This window comes from Phlebotomus argentipes, unplaced genomic scaffold, assembly GCF_947086385.1.
Source record: "Phlebotomus argentipes unplaced genomic scaffold, Phlebotomus argentipes genome assembly scaffold_18, whole genome shotgun sequence".
NCBI classification, from domain to species: Eukaryota; Metazoa; Arthropoda; class Insecta; order Diptera; family Psychodidae; genus Phlebotomus; species Phlebotomus argentipes.
This window is the reverse complement of record NW_026776177.1, coordinates 8,438,943-8,459,410: the sequence shown is the minus strand read 5'-3', so window position 1 is coordinate 8,459,410 and position 20,468 is coordinate 8,438,943. Positions and strand designations below refer to the sequence as shown.

Sequence of the window (20,468 nt, the reverse complement as noted above, 5' to 3'; positions counted from 1 at the left end):
GGGAGGTGGAATTTGAAGTGGTTTTTCATGTTTGTCGGGAAGATCATCTCTCTCTCGAGAGAGAGAACGCGTTCTAGAGCGGGTCTGCGTTCTGTATTTGGGCAGCACTTTGGGGGGAGAGATAAGATGATTTGACTCTTGGCGGAAGATGCACTTGAGGAAACGATGACGCCAGATGAAAGAGTGAATTTGAAAGCATTCCCCTCAGACAACGCTTTCAATTGAAACACTCCCCTCCTCACGAGCTGACGCGGCCTGAGACTCAGCGCGAGTCTCGCAGAGCGATTCAGTTTGTGCTGCGGCGCCGTTGGAAGCGAGTGCGTTGGATGAGTGCCTGTGCGACGATCGGTGGTTGTTTGTTGTGCGAGAGGAGAAAACGATGGTTCCGATAGTGGCAGATGTTTCAAGTGGTTTCGGCGGATTTTGATGTGATTTGCCTCCGACGCTTGTGTGTGGTGTTCATCGGGAACGGCAGCAACAAGGCGATTAACAGCGGAGTGGATACAAACAATGGGAATTCTGCGGTTTCCCTCTGCAGCACAGATAAAAGAGAGACACTGCAATAGTGAGAATCACACGCAGGGGTGATAGAATTGTGGCTGGGAAGCGCAATTATTCCTCCTCAATTAAGGTGTGTTCTGTGTGTGACATATATACCATTGCGTTTATTAAGTAATAACCCAGCATCCCACGGATCTGATGGATTCTGCAGGAGGCGGATGCAAAAATACATTTGCCATGTTATGCAAAATAGTCACATTCCAGCGCGATCGCGCGCAGTTCAATGGACATTTTCATTGATCATGATCTCTTGTGCCAATTCCAATTGTTTTCCGCGCGACACAATCACTTGAATGAATCGAGAACGCACTCTAAGAGACAAGAGATGGAAGCGAGATTGTAGGCAATTCTGGCGATCATGTGCTTGAGCGAATGCGCGAAGGGGCAAAAAAGACCTTAACCTCTTGAATTTATTCCACAAAATTGTATAGGGAAGATCACAATCTTCGTCATTCTCATAGTCGCAGACGCGCCATCAAGATAAATCTGACTCTGGAGAGTAGCTAGAGATTAACACAGAAAAAACATCTTGTGATACAACGTCTTGACCGAAAGTTTCCCAGTGAGAATTTCCTAATGACACGAAAATTGTTGGTTTTTACGTATGGAATTCTAATGAAATTATTTTCACGAGCGACAGATAAAAACGCTTAAATTATGCAGACATCAGCAAAAAGGAGAAGAGATCATGCCAAAAATGACCTTCTTCAGCTATTACTCGGCTATTAAATTTCTTTTTGGCCATTACAGTTGATCAATCTCATGCCATTGACAAGCAAGAAATCAAATAATTCATGCTGTTTTGCTGAAAAATTGAGATTGTTCTGTTCAAATTCCAAACCACTGGCTTAATGGCAGGTTTTTACTTACGCCCCAGACGATCATCATTGCCTCTGGCGCAGAGCAAGTGAAGAGATTGAAGGGGAAATGTAGGGGGAATCTTACGAAATGTTTCCGGGCCTTAATGAACATGACTCACAATCGATGGCTGATTTTACATGGCCTCAAGACAATACCTCATCGACTAATTGTCTGCTTCTTGCGTTGAGCGTCCTCGAAGTGCGACGCGAAGAAGTGATTCAATTTCAATATTCAATGTGAAATTTCAATTGAAGAGATCAGAAAATCCATTCACTATCTCCATCAGTGCTAATTTATTCCACTTCCATTAATCTCTTTCACTGTGTGAGCAGAAAAATTACTAAAGTGTAATACTTGGTGAAATAGAAGAATCGTCACTTTAAAGTGCCTCAAAATCTCGGATTGAGAAAGTCTTAAGAGATTCTTACTTTCGAATGTGATCGATTTTTACACATTTCAGGTCACACACTCAATTTCTCCCTCAATCAACTGATCTTGTATGACTTTGCGATCAATTGAGTGGTTACATTGTGTGGAAGAATCCATGGTCACATGAATTTACCAAAAAGTATTCTTAGAGGAAGTAATAATTTCAATTTTTCAACTATTTATCAACCGTTTTTTATGATTGCGCAGCGTTTAACCTTCAAAATATTCGCACTTTGATTACCAGATAACGATCTTTGCTCCACTGCTTCTCGTATATCTTATATCATAGCACGATCGCACCCAACTTTTGGGATTTATAATTAAATTCACAGAAAAGCTAATTGGGTTTATTGCTTCCTCTCCGTGCAATTTTCATTTGAACACGCCTGGATGGCAAGAGAGCAAAGAATAACGATCAAAAGCGCTATTCTCAGCCCTTAAAGTCACTCGAATATTGTCATAATTTTAATGGATTGAAGCAGAACGAGGGGAACTTAACTAGATCTCATTGTTGTCGCAACACGCATATGCTAAAGTCATAAAACAAGGCAGTTTCTTTCACGTTCAAAACAGTTTTTCAAATATAAGTGCGATACTCAAACATTTGATATTGATCATATGATATTGTGTGGCTTTGGTGACATCTTGCAAAATACAGTTTTTTTTTCTTCTTTTAACTGGGTGTTCAAGTCATAAAAACAATTCCAAATATTTAAGATATTTAACTGATGTTGTTAATTAAATTTTATACGGAATTGTTCAAGACTCGTTGAGACTTAACCCGTAATAACCATATATAAAATACTTTTATGTAATTTACGAGTCAGAAATGAACTCCATAAGATGAGAGTTTGCTCAAGTCGCACACACTGTTTATAATCCCAATTTTAATTGAAGAGAAAATCCGATGAATGAGACGCTTTTTGCTCATTTCCTTCACTGGCGATCGCGGCTGCAAGAGTGTGCGGAGAAAAACTCTGGGAAAATTAGACCGGACACGAGTTATCAACCATGATCTCTGTCTATCGGATGGCATTTCAGGCTAAATAATTGCAATTATCTCCTCGAACGTACTTATCACGCGGAGTCTTGCATATAAAGTAGCGAAGATCGCTTCTTGTCGTTGGTCGTTTTTCTATATGTAAAATCTCTTTAAGTGTGCTGAATTGATGAGGTGCAACTGTATCAAAATGAAAATGACTTTAGCAGTAAATCTCCGCCGAAGGCGTTTCCTCATCTCACTCTCCGCCACCAATAAATTAGCAATTTTGCACAATTGTCTCAAAATACCCACACGGGAGTCGGTTTGAAATTTTCATGATATGGAGAATTTCATGGGACAACATTCAGTCGGCGACTGTAAATATGCGTTAAATGATAATGAAATTATCACGCATGGCTGGAAAGTCAGTCTAATTCGAGCGAGAAGAGAGCCACACACAAAAAAAGATATTACGAGAGGCACATTAATGGCATATGAAAGGAGAAACAAGCAAAAGTAAAAGAAATGGAGAAAAATGATCAGAGAATTGATTCAGTAAAATATATTGACATAATATCGTTGTATAAAGTGAACAACAATAGGAAAGAGAGATTGATGAGATTGCTTGAAGATTTCCATGCTTTTAATCATGCAGTTCGTGTTACAACCAAGACTAACCAGACTCTGTTGAGTGCTCGAAATTAGTTTATGAGATGCAAAGTGTGAATTTAGACAGAAATCTAGAAGAGTGCAATTAGAGATGGAACATTTCTTTTATTGTCTCGCAGAAAGTTGCAGCCAAGAAGAGACTCTTCTTCAGTAGATCACTTTGAGAGTAACGAGAGATCAGAAGAAAGGAATAAAACTCGCCTCCGCGTATTTTTTACTCTCTATTGTGATGTGCGCTTCTTTTTTTCTATGAATGTTATATTGTCTTCTCTGCGTTGGCATTATTTCTTATATCTAATTACGCGGTGTACGTACAAGCAGAGATATTCAACAGTTGGAAGGGAAATGAAAGAGCCGGCAAAATGAACCTATCCAGGTGAGGCGGGAGGACGGCAGAAATGATGGCTAAAAGAGGCGATACGGTTTGTAAGCAGAGGAGACAGTTAATGAAAATAAAAGAGAACACGAGACTCGAAGAGACTTTCAGCGGGAAGACGCGGGCTTCAAGAGAATCTCCCCATTGAACTTTATTGTTTGCGGACTCAACCTCTCTTCCTACATTCAAGTCTTTCTCTCTCTCTCTCCTGACAATGAGCACAATAATATTGATTTCCTCGAGAGTCTTGAGTAGAGTTCCCAAAGACGACACATGATCGCGTCTTAACCCCTATGAATGCGAGAAGCGCAAGCAAACCAACCACAACCGCAAAATTACACTTTAGGAACTTCAAAAGGAATTCATTCACACAGCAATTTTACCAACTTCTTGCACGACATGAGAGAATGACTCCCTCAAAACACTCTTTTTGCCCTCCAATTGCAACTTGCTGGGGTGTAAAATGTAGGAAAACACACACACGAGAGCCACAAAAAATCAATTGAAGTTTCAACAGCAATTTCCGGTTTTTTGGTCTTCAATTTTCAGCAATGAGTAACTCAAAATTAAATGACTCAGCCATAGTAAAACGAACTAGAATAGTCAGCAAATTTTCCTCATTGAACTCTGGACATTAACTAAAAATACATTGTAAAGGTGAATAGCAAAAGTTTTTACTGTATTTATCAAAGTTGAGGATTAGGTCGGACGGTAGATGAAATCGTTATTTATATTTTACGCTTATTTTCTTTCTGAGATTTTCAAATTACTCTGTTTATATGCAGCATAATAGGAATTCAGTGAAAGTTTATGATAGGATGACAGTGTTAATTGTCTAGGAATATTTTCATAAAAAGCCAATGAATCCTCATGAAAATGCATCAAAACTCTTCAGCATTATCTATGCAAAACTGCCAACGAGTCGTTCATCTCTGATTGATGACTGTGAGTGAAAGAGTTGGGCAAAAAATAATATTTTTATACAAATTACGCACAGTCGAAAGGAGTTAAATGAACGTGAAAAATACTCTTCCATTGTAAAATATTGCTATAATTGCAATAATTGTTGCTATTAGAGTTGTTTAAAGTGATTGAACTCACTAAATAACGTGCTAAAGAGGAAACATGAGAAATCTTTAAGCGTGAATATTTCTAATTCATATAATTCAACGAAACAGCCCATAAAGTGCCTAAAGAGTCAATGGGTTAATAGATTTTCTCTCCGAAAATGTAAATGGCAATCTCATTGCACATCATGAGAGTGATATTTATCATTATTTTTAATTTTCTGCTTTTCACACTCGCCCAGAAACAATTCAGTTGACGTTGAGGAGCAGCGCGCGTGCAGAAAATATTGACTTCCAGACAGACATTCCGTGCAATTAGGAGTTTTTGTGTCTGCGACCGAGAAAAAAACAGTGTTCAGATAAATTATGTTATATGGAATATTTGAAACAATGGATTAAGTAAATTGCAGGAAGTTACATTAATAAACACTGTGAAAAAGAGATACAATAACTCATATTTACCGCATTGGTAAAAAGTGTGACTATAGAAAATTAATGCTGACCTATCAACATTATGAATCTCTCGCTGTGCCTAATCTTGACTCGGGCCTAGAGGTGAAATAAGCACAGAATACATTTCAAATTTGACGATGGACTTTGAAGGCCTCAATTGCCCGCATGTAAAATGCCTTCTTTTACAAAATCCAGCAGTATTATCATTCTAAATTGGATGGAAATACCACTAAATTGTCCAGCAGTGAAACTAACACGAAAAGAGGAGAATTTCAGACAAAAAGAGAAAAATTATGGCTGGAAAATAATTTGAAAATAACAACCAAAACGCATAATAAACCCATTGCTTCACTTTATCTTATTTTGCCTGGGATTCTTCTTTATCATAACATGGAATGTTGTAAAATTAACTAACAAATATCTATAAAATGTTACTTTCCATTTTGATTTCGCATTTATTCACTTTCGATGCTTTCGATATTGAATTTTTGAGCAGTGGCTCTGGCTATCGAAGAAATTATTTGGAACACAGCAATTTCAATTATGCCATGAAAGACAAAAACTGTGAATTCCCGAAGAATCCCATTGAAAATACCTTGGAAGAGAACAAGTTTTAACAGCGAAGAACTCGCGCGCGGTCAAGGTGAATTTTATATAAAAAGGGAAGAACAGAGGAGAAAATAGCATGTAGAAGAGGAGCATTTTCAAGCCTTTTTCTCTCTTTTTCTCACCTTCTCAATTATCATTTTATGGTTCTTCCATTTCTTATTAAATTCCTCTTCTTCGCGCCCTCACAAAAGCACGCCACAGCCAGTGTTCATGGCGGATTCGCTGGAACTGGAGCTGAGTTTTGCATCTCAAAACAAGAACAAATGTGAGACACAATGAGAATTTTAATTCTATGCAGTGCAAGTTTGTTTATTTTCACTATTACTTAAGAAGTCTTTCGCCTCCATCGACGATTGTCCCTTTTTATTGTGTAAAGATGAATGCATTTTTTTTGGGCGGGAAACGCGTCAATGAAATTGCCAAGAAAGTGTATAATGGGAAAATTTATTTACCTTTCTCTCAGGCACTTTTTACGTTCAGTGGCGATAAACAATTCACGAGAAGAAGCAAAACCTTGATGAAGTGTTTATAGTTTTCGTCTTATTTCACATTTTGTGTTTGGCTCGTAAATGTGCTCAAAATGTTAAATAATTTTACACAATATTTTATTTAAAAAAATTCTTCTCACTCCTCATCCAGATCTTCATCAGAGCGGCCGCACAGAAGGAGCTTTGTCTCACGAAGAGACTAACAAATTTCCTCAATTAGTGAAATTGATGAGAGAGGCGCGAGAGAAGCTGTGAGATTCCGGGTTTAATGATATCTCGCAAAGTGCATCGAAATAGAGGATTTAATTGAGAAACGCCCATCGTGCCGAGGTGAAGAGGGCTCATCTATAGTGAATCTCATGGGATTGTGTGGGACAATGTGAGATGGAATCGGGCAGTGTACTGAGTGAACCCACAACCACGGCCTTTGGCACTAATCGCGCATTTTTCGGTGCCCCGGAGAGAACGACTTCAATGACAATCCTATCGACTGGGGGAGCACCAGCATCAGCCACGCCGCAGGGAAAGCCAAGAATGGCCCACCTGGAGACACTTGAAGCAAAGGTATCAATATGAAATACATTTATAATTATATGTAAATTCCTAACTGTGATCAGAAACTCGTATCATCTCGCGTCTCTCTTGCTCAATCACCTCCAGCTCTACTATTTGTACACTTCGCCATGCGAGTCAGAGTGGAGAAGATGTTCTTCTAGTCTGGTCTGAGGACAAATCACGCCTCGAGTCCTCTTTTATGCACAAATGCATTTCGAAGTGCTGTCCATGTCGCTTTGAATGATTCACGAATGTCTGAATATTAGGTTTCTTGCAACATTTTCTATCGTATTAATTTACTACTTGATTTCCTGAAACATGATCACGTCTTCAGATTAATTAATAAACTCTTAAGCTCAGGTTGAAGATTTTGCCATTTCTGACTAGCAAATCCCAAAAAATCTGATATTGAAAATTACTGCAATGATGCAATTTAACAGTAAATTCCACGAGTTCACCTGAAATAGCGTGATATTCAGTAGAGTAAATAATAGTTTAGGAGTAAATAGTGAGATTTTCATTGTCGGTTTTATTGCAATTTGTTAAAACGATGTTTTGAGTCGTTTTTAACTAGCCACCAAACATAAACTTTCACGCAAACGCATTTCTCACGCGCAATTAATAGACACGAATTTGGAAATGCTTCACATTACGAAAGAGAAGAGATAAATGTACTGATATAAAGCAACAAATATGACATTTTCATTGCATTGAATATGTAACTATTGTGATTTATTTGAGGTGTTTTGTATGGAAAAAAAATGTGTTCCAAAAATCTTGCGAGGTGTTGAAAAATCGCGTGAATTGAGTGGAAGAGTTCAAGTCTACGCTCAATAAATATTCGCTGATTTGTCATGCAGATTGAGGAGCGTGGCAAGAAGACGTCTATTTTCCCCAGCCTGTGTCCAGACATCGATTACTCGCGATACGCTTGAGTAATTGAAAGGCAAGAGAGAAGATAGACTGTGTGATTAGAGGCCTCCACAATTGGCTAAACCAGTTCCAGCATCTCTGAATTGCACCTTTGGAGTGTGTATAATTATTCAACGGAATGTCTTTGGCTCAAACGGATTTTCATCAACTTTTCGCCACACACAGAGCTTGTTTTGTCCACTCATTTCCATCGCCCTGATGACACACCCACAGCAAAAGAAATCTCTTTCATTTCGGCATGTCTTTGACTCACAAATTTCACTGATACTGTCTCAATCTGTTGACAAAGAGCGTCTTCGTTGAGATTCTTTGTGAGACGCAGTGAATTCTCTAAGAAATCTCTGCCACCGCAGCCAACATTGGTCTATCTCGAACTCTGTCACTTCTTTCTTCTGCTGTCCACTTCCATTTCTCCCACCAAGTGTCTCAGACGCCTCATCCTGGGGCAATCAAGAAGAGAATTAACGGGTCATCGACACAGTCTTCCAACTCTTGAGATCTTTAGCATGATTCCATATTGATCGAGCTCTCGAATTTTTTCTTAGATGGCCAGTATTGAGGTGTCGCTCAGCGGAAGTACGCCACGGAGGCGCAAGGGAACGTCTCTGGGTGGCAGTTCATCCGTGAGATCATCGCCCAGACCAGAATCCGCTCCGGCGAAGGAGGTGCGCTCAGCGCTGCAGGATCGCGAGGCAATCATCCAGAGTCTGAGGATGCAGCTGGGTCTGGGAAAGCTGCCGCGACCCTGTGGCACGCCACTGGAGGAAAATGAGCGGCCAGCAGCGGAACAGAGACTGCACAGACTCAAGATTGATGCGGAGAACAAGAAGATCGCCATCAGAAATCTCAAATCCGCTCTGGACAAACTCGACATAACAGAGTGAGTGATCTTGTGCAGCATCTTTTGCACAACGGGACATCAATCTCAGCGTTTTATTAAGCGTCCTTTCGCGGAGCAATTAAATTATACAGCTATCATAAACTTTCTCACATGGACAAATGATCAATGAGATGAATCTCCTGAGATTGGAGGCTAATTAGTTTAATTAATTAAACCATCAATTTTGGTCTTTGCAGCAATATCGATGTGAGGATCCGACAAGCTGAACTGGAGTACGCCTTGGGGCGTGAGGAATTGCAGCTTTTGTCACTCGTCGAGGAAATCCAGGCTCTGCAGTCGCGCCTGGACAAATCGCGACCTGAGGCCAATTCCATCTATAGCATCCTGCAGAATGGCACCAATCTCAGCCTGCACGCGGTGCAAGTGACCGTTGGGCGCTGGGCGGCTTCATCCAGAAATGACAGCCCTGGCGTGTGGATCGAGTGGGCGCTCGATGGTGAGGGTCTCTATCGCGGTGACCGGATCATCGAGGTGAACGGGAAGATTCTCAGCGGGCGCACGCGCGAGGAGCTGCAGAAACTGCTCGGCACAGCCAATCGCTGCCAGCTGGTGGTGATTCGCCAGAGAGCCATGCCATTTGCCCAGCAACAACTCCTGCAGAGTCAGGAGGACAATTTGCGTCTGCAGCATCGCATCTCGTATCTCGAGGAACAGGTGAAGGAGCTGCAAGACACCAAGGAAACTCGCTCATCACCCACCAATAACGCCCACGTCACGAGCATCAGCATCTCCTCGCCGAGTCTGAAGGTGTCGGAGAAGCCAGAGATTTTCCAGCGTGGGAACTTCATCACGACCATCGTGGATGGGAAGCCCGCCAAGAATCCGCCGTCTGTGCCGCAGAAGGTGAAGCCGTCGCACATCACGAAGACGACCATCGTGAAGGAGAGCGGACATAATGGCCATATCTCGAATGGCGAGGAGAATCGCAGAAATTTGTCCACTTCAACGGTGTCTCTTACGAGCAGCATCTCGTCGAAGAGGGACTTCGAGGAGGCGCGCCGCGAGAGATATGCCCAGAAAGCCGGACGCATCGCTTGCCATGGACACCAGCATATTTCTCGCAGTGGAGATCACCTGCACGAGTACACTAAATCCACCAGGTGAGTTCGGCGCATTGCCGATAGTCAGGCGAAGTCTCACTCTCTCTCTCTCTATGTATTACAGTTCCGATCGGAAGCTGGAGGTTTTGGCACGCAAAACGAACGGCCAGATCGCGAATCACCAGAGAACTCACGATCTCAGGAGCGTGAAGAGTCTGGACTTCGACTCGGATTGCGGCCAGTCGAGGGATGTGGACTACACTTCGGAGCCGCTCGGCTCGAAGCCACTGCGACCGTTGCCGCCAAAGAAGCCATTGCGGCTGTCGCTGCAGCGTGCCCAGAGCCTCCAGACGGTGGAGGCTGGCCTCGCGGAGCTGGACAAGAAGAGGGCCAGCAAGAGGCCCCATCACAGGGGCATAACGCCCTTCAACGGCGAGGCGAACGCTCTGCACACCGCCTCTCTGGGACGCAACAAGTATATATAGATCTAGACTCCTCGGCAAAACTCTTCGTTTCAAGCGAAAGGCAATATAGTGAAGCATGTATGTAAGCAAGTAGACATGAAAACACATCAATATGATCAATATATAGTTTGTCGTGAAGAAGCCTTGGATGTTTTTGCAGTATTTTTCCACAAGAAGGTTTGTTTTTCTTTCAGAAAGCACGATTTCTTCATTAATTTGATTAATTTAATCAATTCGTCCGAACAGATTAATTAAGAAATGGCAATCTTTTCCTATTGTTTTGCGCCAAAAAAGTGTCTGCTATTTCTGTTCTGTGTCCACTTCTTAATTGTATTCCAATGATAAAATTCAAGCGCTGTCTTGCTTCTGGTGTGTCGAATTTAAAGTCTTACCTTTTTCGTCACATTGTATGATTAGGAAAAATCTATTTCTATAATAAAGACCGGAATGTTTAAGGAAAAATTGTTCTTAACTATCAAAAGCTGATGGTCAGGAAGAGCTCAGTGCATCCTGTCCTGGACAGCTCGTGTCTCTTGGGCATAGTGTTGCTGGAGGGAGAAAAAACGTGTCTCTCGTGTGAATGTTTGAGTCATTTATGTAATCAAATTATACTGCAAGTACACAAATATTCTACAGAGATTGACGGTTAGAGTGTGTGCGAGGGCAGAAAAGTGAGGAATCTAGTGTCGGAGCCAATTTTACGCTGGTCAGATCACACTGAGTCGTCAGTCGAATAACTTGATTTTCTGTGCTAGTGAAGAGACACTTTTTCACTGTTGAAAGCAAGAACTGGAAGAAGGCGTTTCCCCCAAAAAAACACGGTAAGTTTTGTGAGTTTCACTTTCGGTTTGTTTGCAAATGGGTAAGAAAAAGAGGGAAAAGGTGAAAAGTATCTTCTGCCTTCAGTGCATCGCAGTGATAAGATAGCGGAGACGAGAGAGAATTAAGGGAGAATTCTATTAACCCATTTTCTCTTATTGGGTCATTAACAAATAAATTCCCATTTCAAATTACATTCCTCGCCAAAATGCAAATGCCGGGCTTTCGTAGATAAGATAATGAAGCATCTCTTTGTCACGAAAGCTGCGCAGTGAGGGAATACATTCCACGGTTCCACGAGCTTAATTAGAAAGCAATTACATTTCCTCCAGCCATAATTCTGTATACATGAAAAACGACAGATAATAGTAATGAGCAAAGAGAAACATAGAATAGAGAAAAATGAATGATTATGTCGTTAATTGAGTGGCACCACTGTACAAATACTTAAGCAGAGGTGGAGTAAATTCATGCCAGGAATCCAACATTTCAGTGGATTGGGTAATTTTCCGTTGATGGTTTTTTTGAAAGCGCTCAAAAAATCAAAAAACCACACTAAACAGTCATGTGTTTGAAATGATAAAACATTCAGTTGCAAGTTATTTATAGTCACAATATTGTGACAAGCAATTAGTATCCAATAAGAAGAAAATATTCTGTGTAATATTCATTCTTAACAAATCTTGTTCTAAACAAGGTGCGTAGGAAATTACCGAACAAGGTGAAAAAATATGTTTCTGGAGGTCAAAATCAAGATCATTTCGATCGATCTACTTGGGAATATAGAATAGAGCGAATTGTATATTTTTTGCACTAATTAATAATATACTTCAAAATGATTCCTTATCGATGGTCATAAAAATAATCTTTAACACATTGCATAACCTTGCGAAGAAGTGAAAGAAAAACAACCTGAGAAGCTGCATATTTTCTTGGCCACCAACTAAATGATTGAAAAGGAGAAATTTAATTTCAATCATTGCTTTTGCGTGGATGTCAAGGACTTCCAGTAATTTGGAAAAAGACCATAATTTAAGATGGCAAAATTTCAAGACACTATTTACCTTATTATCTTCTGCATATTTGTCTTCCATTTTGTGAATTGAAGAAAGCACATGAAAATCACTATCAGGAACTGCTAAAGTGACCACGTAAAGAGGAAATTAATTGAAGACTGAGTAGGGAAATATCTCTACGTGTTTCTTGCTTCATATTAGATAATATTCAACAATCAATTGAGATATTTTGCTAATCTTTCATCTTGAGATAAAGCAACAATACTATTTCACATTTGTATCTTCCAGAATCGCGTAAAGGCGATAATGGAAGTGATAAACACGGCACTTTCTCACCTTTATCACGAAGAATTGTTTAGGTGTTATTGAGTGAAGCTAATGAATGAATTTATCATTGAATAAATTATGCATGCTCGAGGGTGAAATAAAAGTAAAAGGTGTTTGTCTTACTCATTCGAGTTTCGGTTCATTCAACTCGCCAGAGAGTCTTTGCGACACAAGAAAATGTATCCGCACGAGAAAATGAGTTTCCATGTGTGATTTTGGCATAATTATGCCATTAATTGAGCCTGGGCTGAAGTTGAGAGAGAGCGAGATCTACGGGGATTTCTCAGTGAGTCTCCGAGACGAGTGAGAACGAGTCAAAGGTCAAGTCAATTGAGTGTGTTCCGTCTATTAATCATTCGACGCGCTGTTCTTGCGCTGGTGGATAGAGATAGTCGATCTCTGAAGACAAATTATGCTCTCTCTGTCCATTTACTCTTGACGACAATCACGAAGGTGGATGACAGGCTTTAAACTCCCTGACCCACTTTGTCGTCACTCCGCAAATGAATATTTATGCACGTCTCTCACCATATGTATATCACTCTAATTTCAGTTGTGTTGTAATCCACTCACTCCCCAGAGATCAGAGCAAATCTCTCAATTGCCGAGATGAAGTGTCTCCACGTTGCCGGAACGCTCCTTCTTCTTGGCGCCTTTGCGGCTGCCGCGGTAAATGTGACGCGTGCCATCAGCGAAGGGCAGCCGTTCATGCTCTTTGGCCTCTTTTCAGGACAACAAACCACTGAAGGCGATTGCCGTGCTCAGCCAGTCGGACACAGTCAGAGGCAACGTCACATTCTCTCAGCCTTCCTGCACTGAGCCCACCTTCGTGGAGATCAACATCGAGGGACTGCCGCCAGGACCGCACGGATTCCACATCCACGAGAGGGGCGATCTCTCGGGCGGATGCGGCTCCACTGGAAGCCACTTCAACCCCGACAGGGTGAGAATACCTACTGTAAAATCAAATCAATTTAATCTCTAATATTAATTGCAAGAGAATTATTGAGTGATAAGCGTTAAATTCGCGTCTTATTTGTCTAATTCATTCATACTTGCAGCTGCACCACGGCGCCCCCAATGATGAGATCCGCCACCGCGGCGATCTGGGCAACGTTCATGCCGATAACTCGGGACGCGTGTACACTTCCTTCAGTGACAGCGTGATCAGCCTGAACGGCGCCAACAGCGTAATTGGGCGAGCAGTGGTGGTGCACGAAGCTGAGGATGATCTCGGACGCGGAGGCAACGCGGACTCCCGGAAGACTGGCAATGCGGGTGGCAGACTCGCGTGCGGGACCATCGGAGTGGCGTAATTATTCCTTGTGTGCTGTTCACCTCAATGTCACGGCAAATCCACTTCCCTCCCTTGTCCAAACCTCATTTGCTGCAATGAAGAAACGTTTACACTAAATACCTTTTATATACTGCTCAGCACGCCAGACACATTAATTGAACGCAAAGACATGGACACTCTTGGACACCTGCGGTGTCCTCTGAACACAATTGATGTGCTTGTCGAGAATCCTTTGTCAATAAATCCTTCTGTAAAATGCGCTAAAAGCAATTGTCCGGTCAAAGATTTGCTCAGAGAACATGAACAAAATAATTTCTTGTGCAAATTTCCTCGTATTTCTGTTTATTATTCCAATTAAGATGAGCTTTTATGTCTTTCTGGCTTTATTTTTCATAGTCATAAAGTTGTTTTATTTTGTGTTTTGCGTGAATATTGTAAACCGCTTACCTTGAGACACGATTGGAAAGGTCATGTGTTCAAGATGTAATTTCAATATTTGCTAATATCTTGTGATTGTTTTGTGGCTTTTCTGCACATTTTTTTACCTCATTGAAATCTTTCTCTCTTCTGCTGGCTCTTCTCTATCTGTGAATTCTTTTCTCTCTCAAAACAGATCACATGAGGAAGATTTTTGGCCATGCAATGGAAGTGTTCTGAATTCATTATCATTTGTCCTCCTCTTTGCGACGTTGATCTTTTCAGTGTTCAACTCTGCGCGCAAGTAACTCATCGAGGGAAAATCTCTTAATAGCGGTTTTGTGTGGGGCAAATCTCCTGTGTGAGCAACAGTATTTAATAAATTATTGATTAAAATTGCTCCTGTTTCTTTCTCGGTCAGGAACGAAAAGCTCAATAGAGGCACAAAAGTCGCCGCGACAACAAAGAAGTATATTCTTTCGCTCAAGATCGCTATCGGATTTGGTGTTTCTCACCCCACGAAGAGTGTGAAATAATTCCTTTCCGAGACACCCGAATAAATCAGAACAGCATGAAAAAGTAAACCACCGACTTGGGCATAATTCTGAGAAGTGGACACCAAAATAGCAGGGTTGGTGGGTGGAAATTGAAGACAAATGACCCGACGTCCAGCGAAGGGCTGGCTTGAAATCAATCAAGGGCTCTCGTGCCCAAATGTTTTGAGGGTCGCCAAGGCGTTTCGAACACAGCTAAGTGGAAAAACCGTCTATGATCTCACTCAAATCTAACTGATAAATTCTGCATATTACTACAGTGCGCACAGAGAACGATTTATGACCTGCGGTAATGCGAAGTAATTCGTGCTAGAGTGGAAATTCGATAATTTCAAACACTCTCAAAGTCCATTTGTTATCCATCTTTTAGAGGAGAAAAGTGTCATGTAATTCCGTTTAATTTTGCTAAATTCTGCCTCACTGTTGAATTATTCAGTGAATAATTCTCCACACAAAAGTTCATTCTTTGAGGTCGGCAGTTCAAGAGATCCTCAACTTTTCATGCGTCCATGCAGGAAAAATGCCACGACATAAAGTTATTTATCGAGTTTATGGAGCTCGAGTGGCTGTTAATGTTTATTCTCTGTGGCGGAGGAGTGAGAAAGGGGTTAATTTGGATATTGCCCCCAAACGGTCATCAATTGATTTTCGGTGCGTTTCTACTGAACTCCAGCATAAATATTAACCTTATAAGATCACGGGGAAGAAAGAACAGGAATTCTGTGTCAGAAAGGCATATTCATTAGGGCTGCACATAAACCCAGATTAAAAGTGGGTAATTTCGCGAGCTGAGCGACCCTGGGAGGGAGCAAGGAAGGCGGGAATCCCACCAAGAGTAAACGGTCACTCACCTAACCATTAAAGACTGGACGCGCGGGCTCGTGTGGAAAATTCAGGGAAAAATCTATATTTTCCAAGAGTGTGTATTTGTGTAGTGGTCGTATCGTGCATTTAGTAGAACATGATAATTAGCTATAGCCAGCCACAACAGCAGGGTCTAATTGGAGCGAAGCTCTGTTTTCCTGGCCAGTTTCCACGACAACACTGCCCAAATAGTGACGCGCCAGAGATGAATCCCTAGAGAAATCCATGCAAATTCCTCTCGAAAACCATAATCTGACTTTAAATCGCTCGCTTCGGAATCCAATTCAGTCCTGGCGGATGACGAATAAAAACTACCCCAGAGTGAAATGGAATTCCTTTATTACGAACCTCCCTTCTTTGTCCCTTTTCACTCACTTTTAAGAGTACCTTGCCACGCCAACTCAAGGCAGTTCCCGCTCAAGTGTGGTCAAGCGCTCACGCTCCGGACGCTCTTCTCGCACTCGCAACATTCCTGCAGAGCAGAGAAGGACAATTCGCGCCTGGTCAAAATTTCAAGTGTTTCTCAAAAATTGTAGTGCCTAAAAACCAGTGAAAATCCGTGAAAATGAGGTCCTGCGGGATGAATTTCATTAAGACAATTTTGTTTATTTTCAATTTCATTTTTGCTGTGAGTATCTCAAGTTAATCAATTCTATTTGCACTATTCAAAAAATCATGCATGAGTTTATCTGTGAATTAATTGAGAGGAGAGCAAAAGATGATATTTAAATGTTCTTCGATATTTAATAAATTCGTGATTATATTCAAGGTGGGAAAATTTATTGAATTTTGTGGTTTTTATCAATTTAGTGCCTTAAAAGTTGACTTCTGTAAGAGTTTTTCAGTAAAAGTGCGAAATATATATTTTTCACATCATTCAATTCTCAACTGCATTTTGATTTAGATTTTCTTCATTCATATGTAAAAAATATTTATTCAAGTCAAATGCGTCATTCCATGCATTAAGTTCTTAAAGGTTACATAGTTTATTAATTTCAACACGACATAAAAATATTGGTTGAATCTCGAATCACCTGGATTTTTATTAATAACTGCAAAATAAACACATGACACCAGAAATTCGTGATTTATATTTCATCAAGTTTACATTAGGAATTAGCTGTGGCACGCAAGTGCTTTCCAGCAGTAAAGCTCCTAAAGCCTAAGCGCCATTAGTCACGGCCAAATGTGGGCCGAATTTTGAAAGGACACAAAAGCTTCCTTACTTGCACAAATCTGTAAGTTAAGGTGCGAAGTCATCAAGCTCTCTGACAATGTGAATTCAACCTCCAATGTTTCCCCTTTCATTACGATAATGAGGTTTGTAATCCATAATTCACTGTGACCCATTCACAAATAGAGAAGCATTGAATTGGGTAAACAGACTGTTTACTAAAACTTGGGGTCTATCGATTGATTTCAGCCATGGTTTAATGTTAGTCATATCCTTAAATATTTCAAGATTTTCCTTTAATTGTAATTTCACCATAAATTGTAATTTACAAGCTTCACAGTATATTTATACGGCCATTTGTGGGTATATATCAGTTGTGACCTGGAAAAGGCAGAGGAACTCTAGAGCTTTTGGGTGGGGTTAATTTGCTTAATTAAGGAGGGACACTTAATGGAGCAAACGTGTGATATTCCAGCGATAGTGCTCGATGGCAGGAATTCCATTCGCTCACCTCGTCTTCCTTGCAGATTTCTGGGCTTGGCGTCCTGATTGCCGGGGCGCTGGTTCTAGCCGACGTCGGCGAGTTCAGCCACTTTATCGAGGGCCGCGTTGTGGCGCCGCCAATCGTCCTGATTGTCGTCGGCGCGCTGGTGTTCCTGGTGGCTTCGCTGGGTTGCTACGGCGCCATTCGGGAGTCTCCGCCCCTTCTCACGCTGGTGAGTGATGTCTTGGCCATCAAGATCCCTTATCACGGACCTCAAATTGACACCGAAATATCAATCATTCCAGTTTGCCGTGTGCCTCGCTATCATTTTCATCGTTGAGCTCGCCGTGGGAATTGCCGCCATCGCCTTCAAGGCTGACCTGGAGAATGCCCTGAGAAATCAGCTGCAGAAGTCCATCAAAAACTCCAACACGGAGGATCTCAAGGCCTGGGACAATGCCCAGAAGAAGCTGCAGTGCTGCGGCCTCGATGGACCCGCGGATTGGGTGGATCTCAGCCGCGATCGCTACTTGAGGCCCAGTTGCTGCCGCCCTGAGTACATCGATCCGCAGACCAAGGACTGCAGAAACGCCCTGCCTCTGCACAAGGACAAATACTACCAGGTGAGCCTAATTTTCCTTTCCGTTCTTTGGACTGCCAGCACCACTGAAGGTTCTTCTTCCTTGCAGGACGGCTGCGCAGAGAAGCTCAAGATGCGCGTGGACTCCAATGCTTCAGTGCTGATTGGCGTTGGAATTGGTATTGCTTTCATCCAGATTCTGGGCATTATTCTCGCTTGCCTCCTCGCCAGCGCCATTCGCAATGAGAGCGCCAAATAAGCAGACCACAGAAATCATGATTATCAAAACTTCCACATATTAATTTCCATTGTAGAAGAAGAAAAGTCCGCAAGGAAATCCTTTTTTCTCTTTGTATACTTCCCATCGAACACACAATTTTTCTTCGTAGCTGTAGAATCTTTTCCAACATTCACCCAGAGCTTCTTGCAAGATAAAGTCATTCCTAAAAGGGAAACGTTTTTGGATAACGTTGAATTTTATTAATGGTCGCGTAGTGTTTTGTGGGGTAAAGAAAAATGTAAAGCATTTTACAAGTTAGTTGACTTGTTAGTTAAAGATAGCAGGATTTGTAGGGAAAGTCTTATTGGGCCAGTTGTTGTGTTGAAAATTGATGGATTTAATGGATATTTTACTAGTAGATTGGCTAAAAACAGATTTGATTTTCCACATAAGAAATCTTCAAACCTTCTACCTCAGTTTGCATTTGATAATGTAAAGATATATTTGTAAGAGAGTCATTCTGAAAGGAAAACAATAAAATAGATGCCTTTAGTCTTGTCAATTCATTTGTAGATTTTATGTTCTGTACGTTCTGTAAATAAAAACGATTCCGTTCAAAATTCACTGCTTTCTGCGATTCATTTCTCTGAGTGTACCTGTGAAACCTGTTACATGTATCCAGTGAAACTATTTAATGTCGAGTAAATTCAAACGAAACGTTTTATTTCTCCAAAGAAAATCACGAATCGGAGGACTCTTCGCCTTCCCCTGCTAATCCTGATATTGTCCTGGCTTCAGCGTCTTAAGCATTGCTCAAGGCGGCAACTCCAGGCAAAGTCTTGCCCTCGAGGAGCTCCAGAGAAGCGCCTCCGCCAGTGGAAACGTGCGAAACTGCGCTCTCTGTGCCCCACTTGGCGCAGCAGGAAGCCGTGTCGCCGCCTCCAATGATACTCACGCAGCCCGCCTTGGTGGCATTCACCACGCCATCCATAAAGGACTTAGTTCCCTTGGCGAAGTTGGGGAACTCGAACACGCCAGGTGGTCTAGAAGGATGAAAACACAGCGTTAGAGTGGGAATTTAGAGGATTTTCGGGATTTTCTTACCCATTCCAGACGATAAGCTTGGCACGGGAAATGGGAGCAGCGAAGACTTCGCAGGATTTGGGGCCCACATCGAGTCCCATCCAGCCATCCGGAATGCCCGCCTCAACTGAAGCTTCGCCAACAGCCGCGTTCTCAGCGAACTTGTCGCCGGTGATAAAGTCAACAGGCAAGTGGAGCTGCACATTGTTCTTCTTGGCCTTGTCCACGAGATTCTGAACAATCTTGGCGCCCTCTTCGTCATACAGTGACGCGCCGATCTTCATCCCGTTCAGGACTTTGAGGAACGTGAAAGCCATTCCGCCGCCGATGATCATCTCACTCACTTTGTCCAGCAAGTTCTCGATCAGTTGAATCTTATCGGCCACCTTGGCACCGCCCAGGATGGCCAGGAAGGGTTTCGGCGGATTATCCAGCGCCTGAGAGAAGTACTTCAGCTCTTTGGTCAGCAGCAATCCGGCTGCGCGCTCTGGGAAACCCTCTCCAAGCATCGAACTATGTGCCCGATGAGCAGTGCCGAAGGCGTCATTGATGTACACATCGCCCAACTTCCGCAGACTCTCCCGGAAGCCCTTCACCTTCTCAGGATCCGCCTTCACCTTCGCGCCAGACGCATCGACGCCCTTTCCCTCCTCCTCGACGTAATAGCGCAGATTCTCCAGCAGGATTATGCTACCCGGAGCAGGATCTTGGCAGGCTGCCTCCACTTCAGCGCCCACACAGTCGCCGATGAACTTCACGTCCTTCTTCAGCAGACTCTTGAGCTCATCCGCCACCGGTGCCATCGTGTACTTCGCATTCTTCGTGCCATCCGGGCGCCCCAGATGAGACATCAGCACCACCGACTTTGCGCCCTTGTCCAGGGCGTACTTCACACTGTCCAGCGCCGCCACGATGCGCTGATTGCTGGTCACCTTGCCATCCTTCATGGGAACATTGAAGTCCACTCTGGAAAGCAACACTCTCTCAGCAAATCCACTTCCACGCTCTGCTAAACGCCGAACTCACCTCATGAGGACTCGCTTTCCGGCCAAATCCACCTTCTCGATGCTCAACTTGTTCAGCGCCATGGTTTTCCTGGTCAAGAATCGCAGAATTGTGCAGAAACTCGCGGATTTGCAGGACAAACCGAACAGAATGTTTGACGCTTGAATGTCAGCGCAAGGTCGATGAAGTCACAGTTCTGTGCAAAACATTGTGATGCATATGAAGTTTTTTGCTTTAATC

General features: G+C 42.3%; 4 protein-coding genes across 4 annotated transcripts; 3 read left to right on the top strand and 1 right to left on the bottom strand.

The window, feature by feature from the left end:
* Positions 1-344: 344 nt before the first annotated feature.
* On the top strand, positions 345-10,613 carry LOC132260598 (uncharacterized). Its single transcript, XM_059758824.1, has 5 exons — positions 345-631; positions 6,647-7,059; positions 8,529-8,863; positions 9,061-9,984; positions 10,049-10,613. Exons 2-5 carry the CDS (start codon positions 6,880-6,882, stop codon positions 10,407-10,409), a joined length of 1,800 nt encoding a protein of 599 aa, XP_059614807.1. The 5' UTR covers positions 345-631; positions 6,647-6,879; the 3' UTR covers positions 10,410-10,613.
* A 435-nt stretch (positions 10,614-11,048) lies between these two features.
* Positions 11,049-14,652, top strand: LOC132260184 (uncharacterized). The gene is made up of 5 exons (XM_059758149.1): positions 11,049-11,209; positions 13,104-13,219; positions 13,281-13,493; positions 13,612-13,862; positions 14,461-14,652. Exons 2-5 carry the CDS (start codon positions 13,160-13,162, stop codon positions 14,570-14,572), a joined length of 636 nt encoding a protein of 211 aa, XP_059614132.1. The 5' UTR covers positions 11,049-11,209; positions 13,104-13,159; the 3' UTR covers positions 14,573-14,652.
* A 1,586-nt stretch (positions 14,653-16,238) lies between these two features.
* LOC132260205 (tetraspanin-6) lies at positions 16,239-18,706 on the top strand. The gene is made up of 4 exons (XM_059758183.1): positions 16,239-16,310; positions 17,384-17,572; positions 17,646-17,963; positions 18,030-18,706. The coding sequence occupies exons 1-4, from the start codon at positions 16,248-16,250 to the stop codon at positions 18,177-18,179; spliced, it is 720 nt and encodes a 239-aa protein (XP_059614166.1). The 5' UTR covers positions 16,239-16,247; the 3' UTR covers positions 18,180-18,706.
* Positions 18,707-18,819: 113 nt separating this feature from the next.
* LOC132260204 (phosphoglycerate kinase) lies at positions 18,820-20,414 on the bottom strand. The gene is made up of 3 exons (XM_059758182.1): positions 20,250-20,414; positions 19,245-20,189; positions 18,820-19,183 (listed from the first exon to the last, which is right to left on the bottom strand). The coding sequence occupies exons 1-3, from the start codon at positions 20,309-20,311 to the stop codon at positions 18,943-18,945; spliced, it is 1,248 nt and encodes a 415-aa protein (XP_059614165.1). The 5' UTR covers positions 20,312-20,414; the 3' UTR covers positions 18,820-18,942.
* Between the last annotated feature and the right edge of the window lie 54 nt (positions 20,415-20,468).

Excerpts from the sequence above, each read along its gene's own strand:
- LOC132260598 (XM_059758824.1), top strand. The coding sequence starts at position 6,880 with ATGGAATCGGGCAGTGTACTGAGTGAACCCACAACCACGGCCTTTGGC. Across the intron at positions 7,060-8,528 it reads TGGAGACACTTGAAGCAAAG|ATGGCCAGTATTGAGGTGTC; the intron begins GTATCAATATGA and ends ATTTTTTCTTAG. Across the intron at positions 8,864-9,060 it reads GACAAACTCGACATAACAGA|CAATATCGATGTGAGGATCC; the intron begins GTGAGTGATCTT and ends TGGTCTTTGCAG.
- LOC132260204 (XM_059758182.1), bottom strand. The coding sequence starts at position 20,311 with ATGGCGCTGAACAAGTTGAGCATCGAGAAGGTGGATTTGGCCGGAAAG. Across the intron at positions 20,190-20,249 it reads GGAAAGCGAGTCCTCATGAG|AGTGGACTTCAATGTTCCCA; the intron begins GTGAGTTCGGCG and ends GTTGCTTTCCAG. Across the intron at positions 19,184-19,244 it reads AAGCTTATCGTCTGGAATGG|ACCACCTGGCGTGTTCGAGT; the intron begins GTAAGAAAATCC and ends TCATCCTTCTAG.
- LOC132260205 (XM_059758183.1), top strand. The coding sequence starts at position 16,248 with ATGAGGTCCTGCGGGATGAATTTCATTAAGACAATTTTGTTTATTTTC. Across the intron at positions 17,573-17,645 it reads CTCCGCCCCTTCTCACGCTG|TTTGCCGTGTGCCTCGCTAT; the intron begins GTGAGTGATGTC and ends CAATCATTCCAG. Across the intron at positions 17,964-18,029 it reads ACAAGGACAAATACTACCAG|GACGGCTGCGCAGAGAAGCT; the intron begins GTGAGCCTAATT and ends TCTTCCTTGCAG.
- LOC132260184 (XM_059758149.1), top strand. The coding sequence starts at position 13,160 with ATGAAGTGTCTCCACGTTGCCGGAACGCTCCTTCTTCTTGGCGCCTTT. Across the intron at positions 13,220-13,280 it reads GCGCCTTTGCGGCTGCCGCG|GACAACAAACCACTGAAGGC; the intron begins GTAAATGTGACG and ends GCCTCTTTTCAG. Across the intron at positions 13,494-13,611 it reads GCCACTTCAACCCCGACAGG|CTGCACCACGGCGCCCCCAA; the intron begins GTGAGAATACCT and ends TCATACTTGCAG.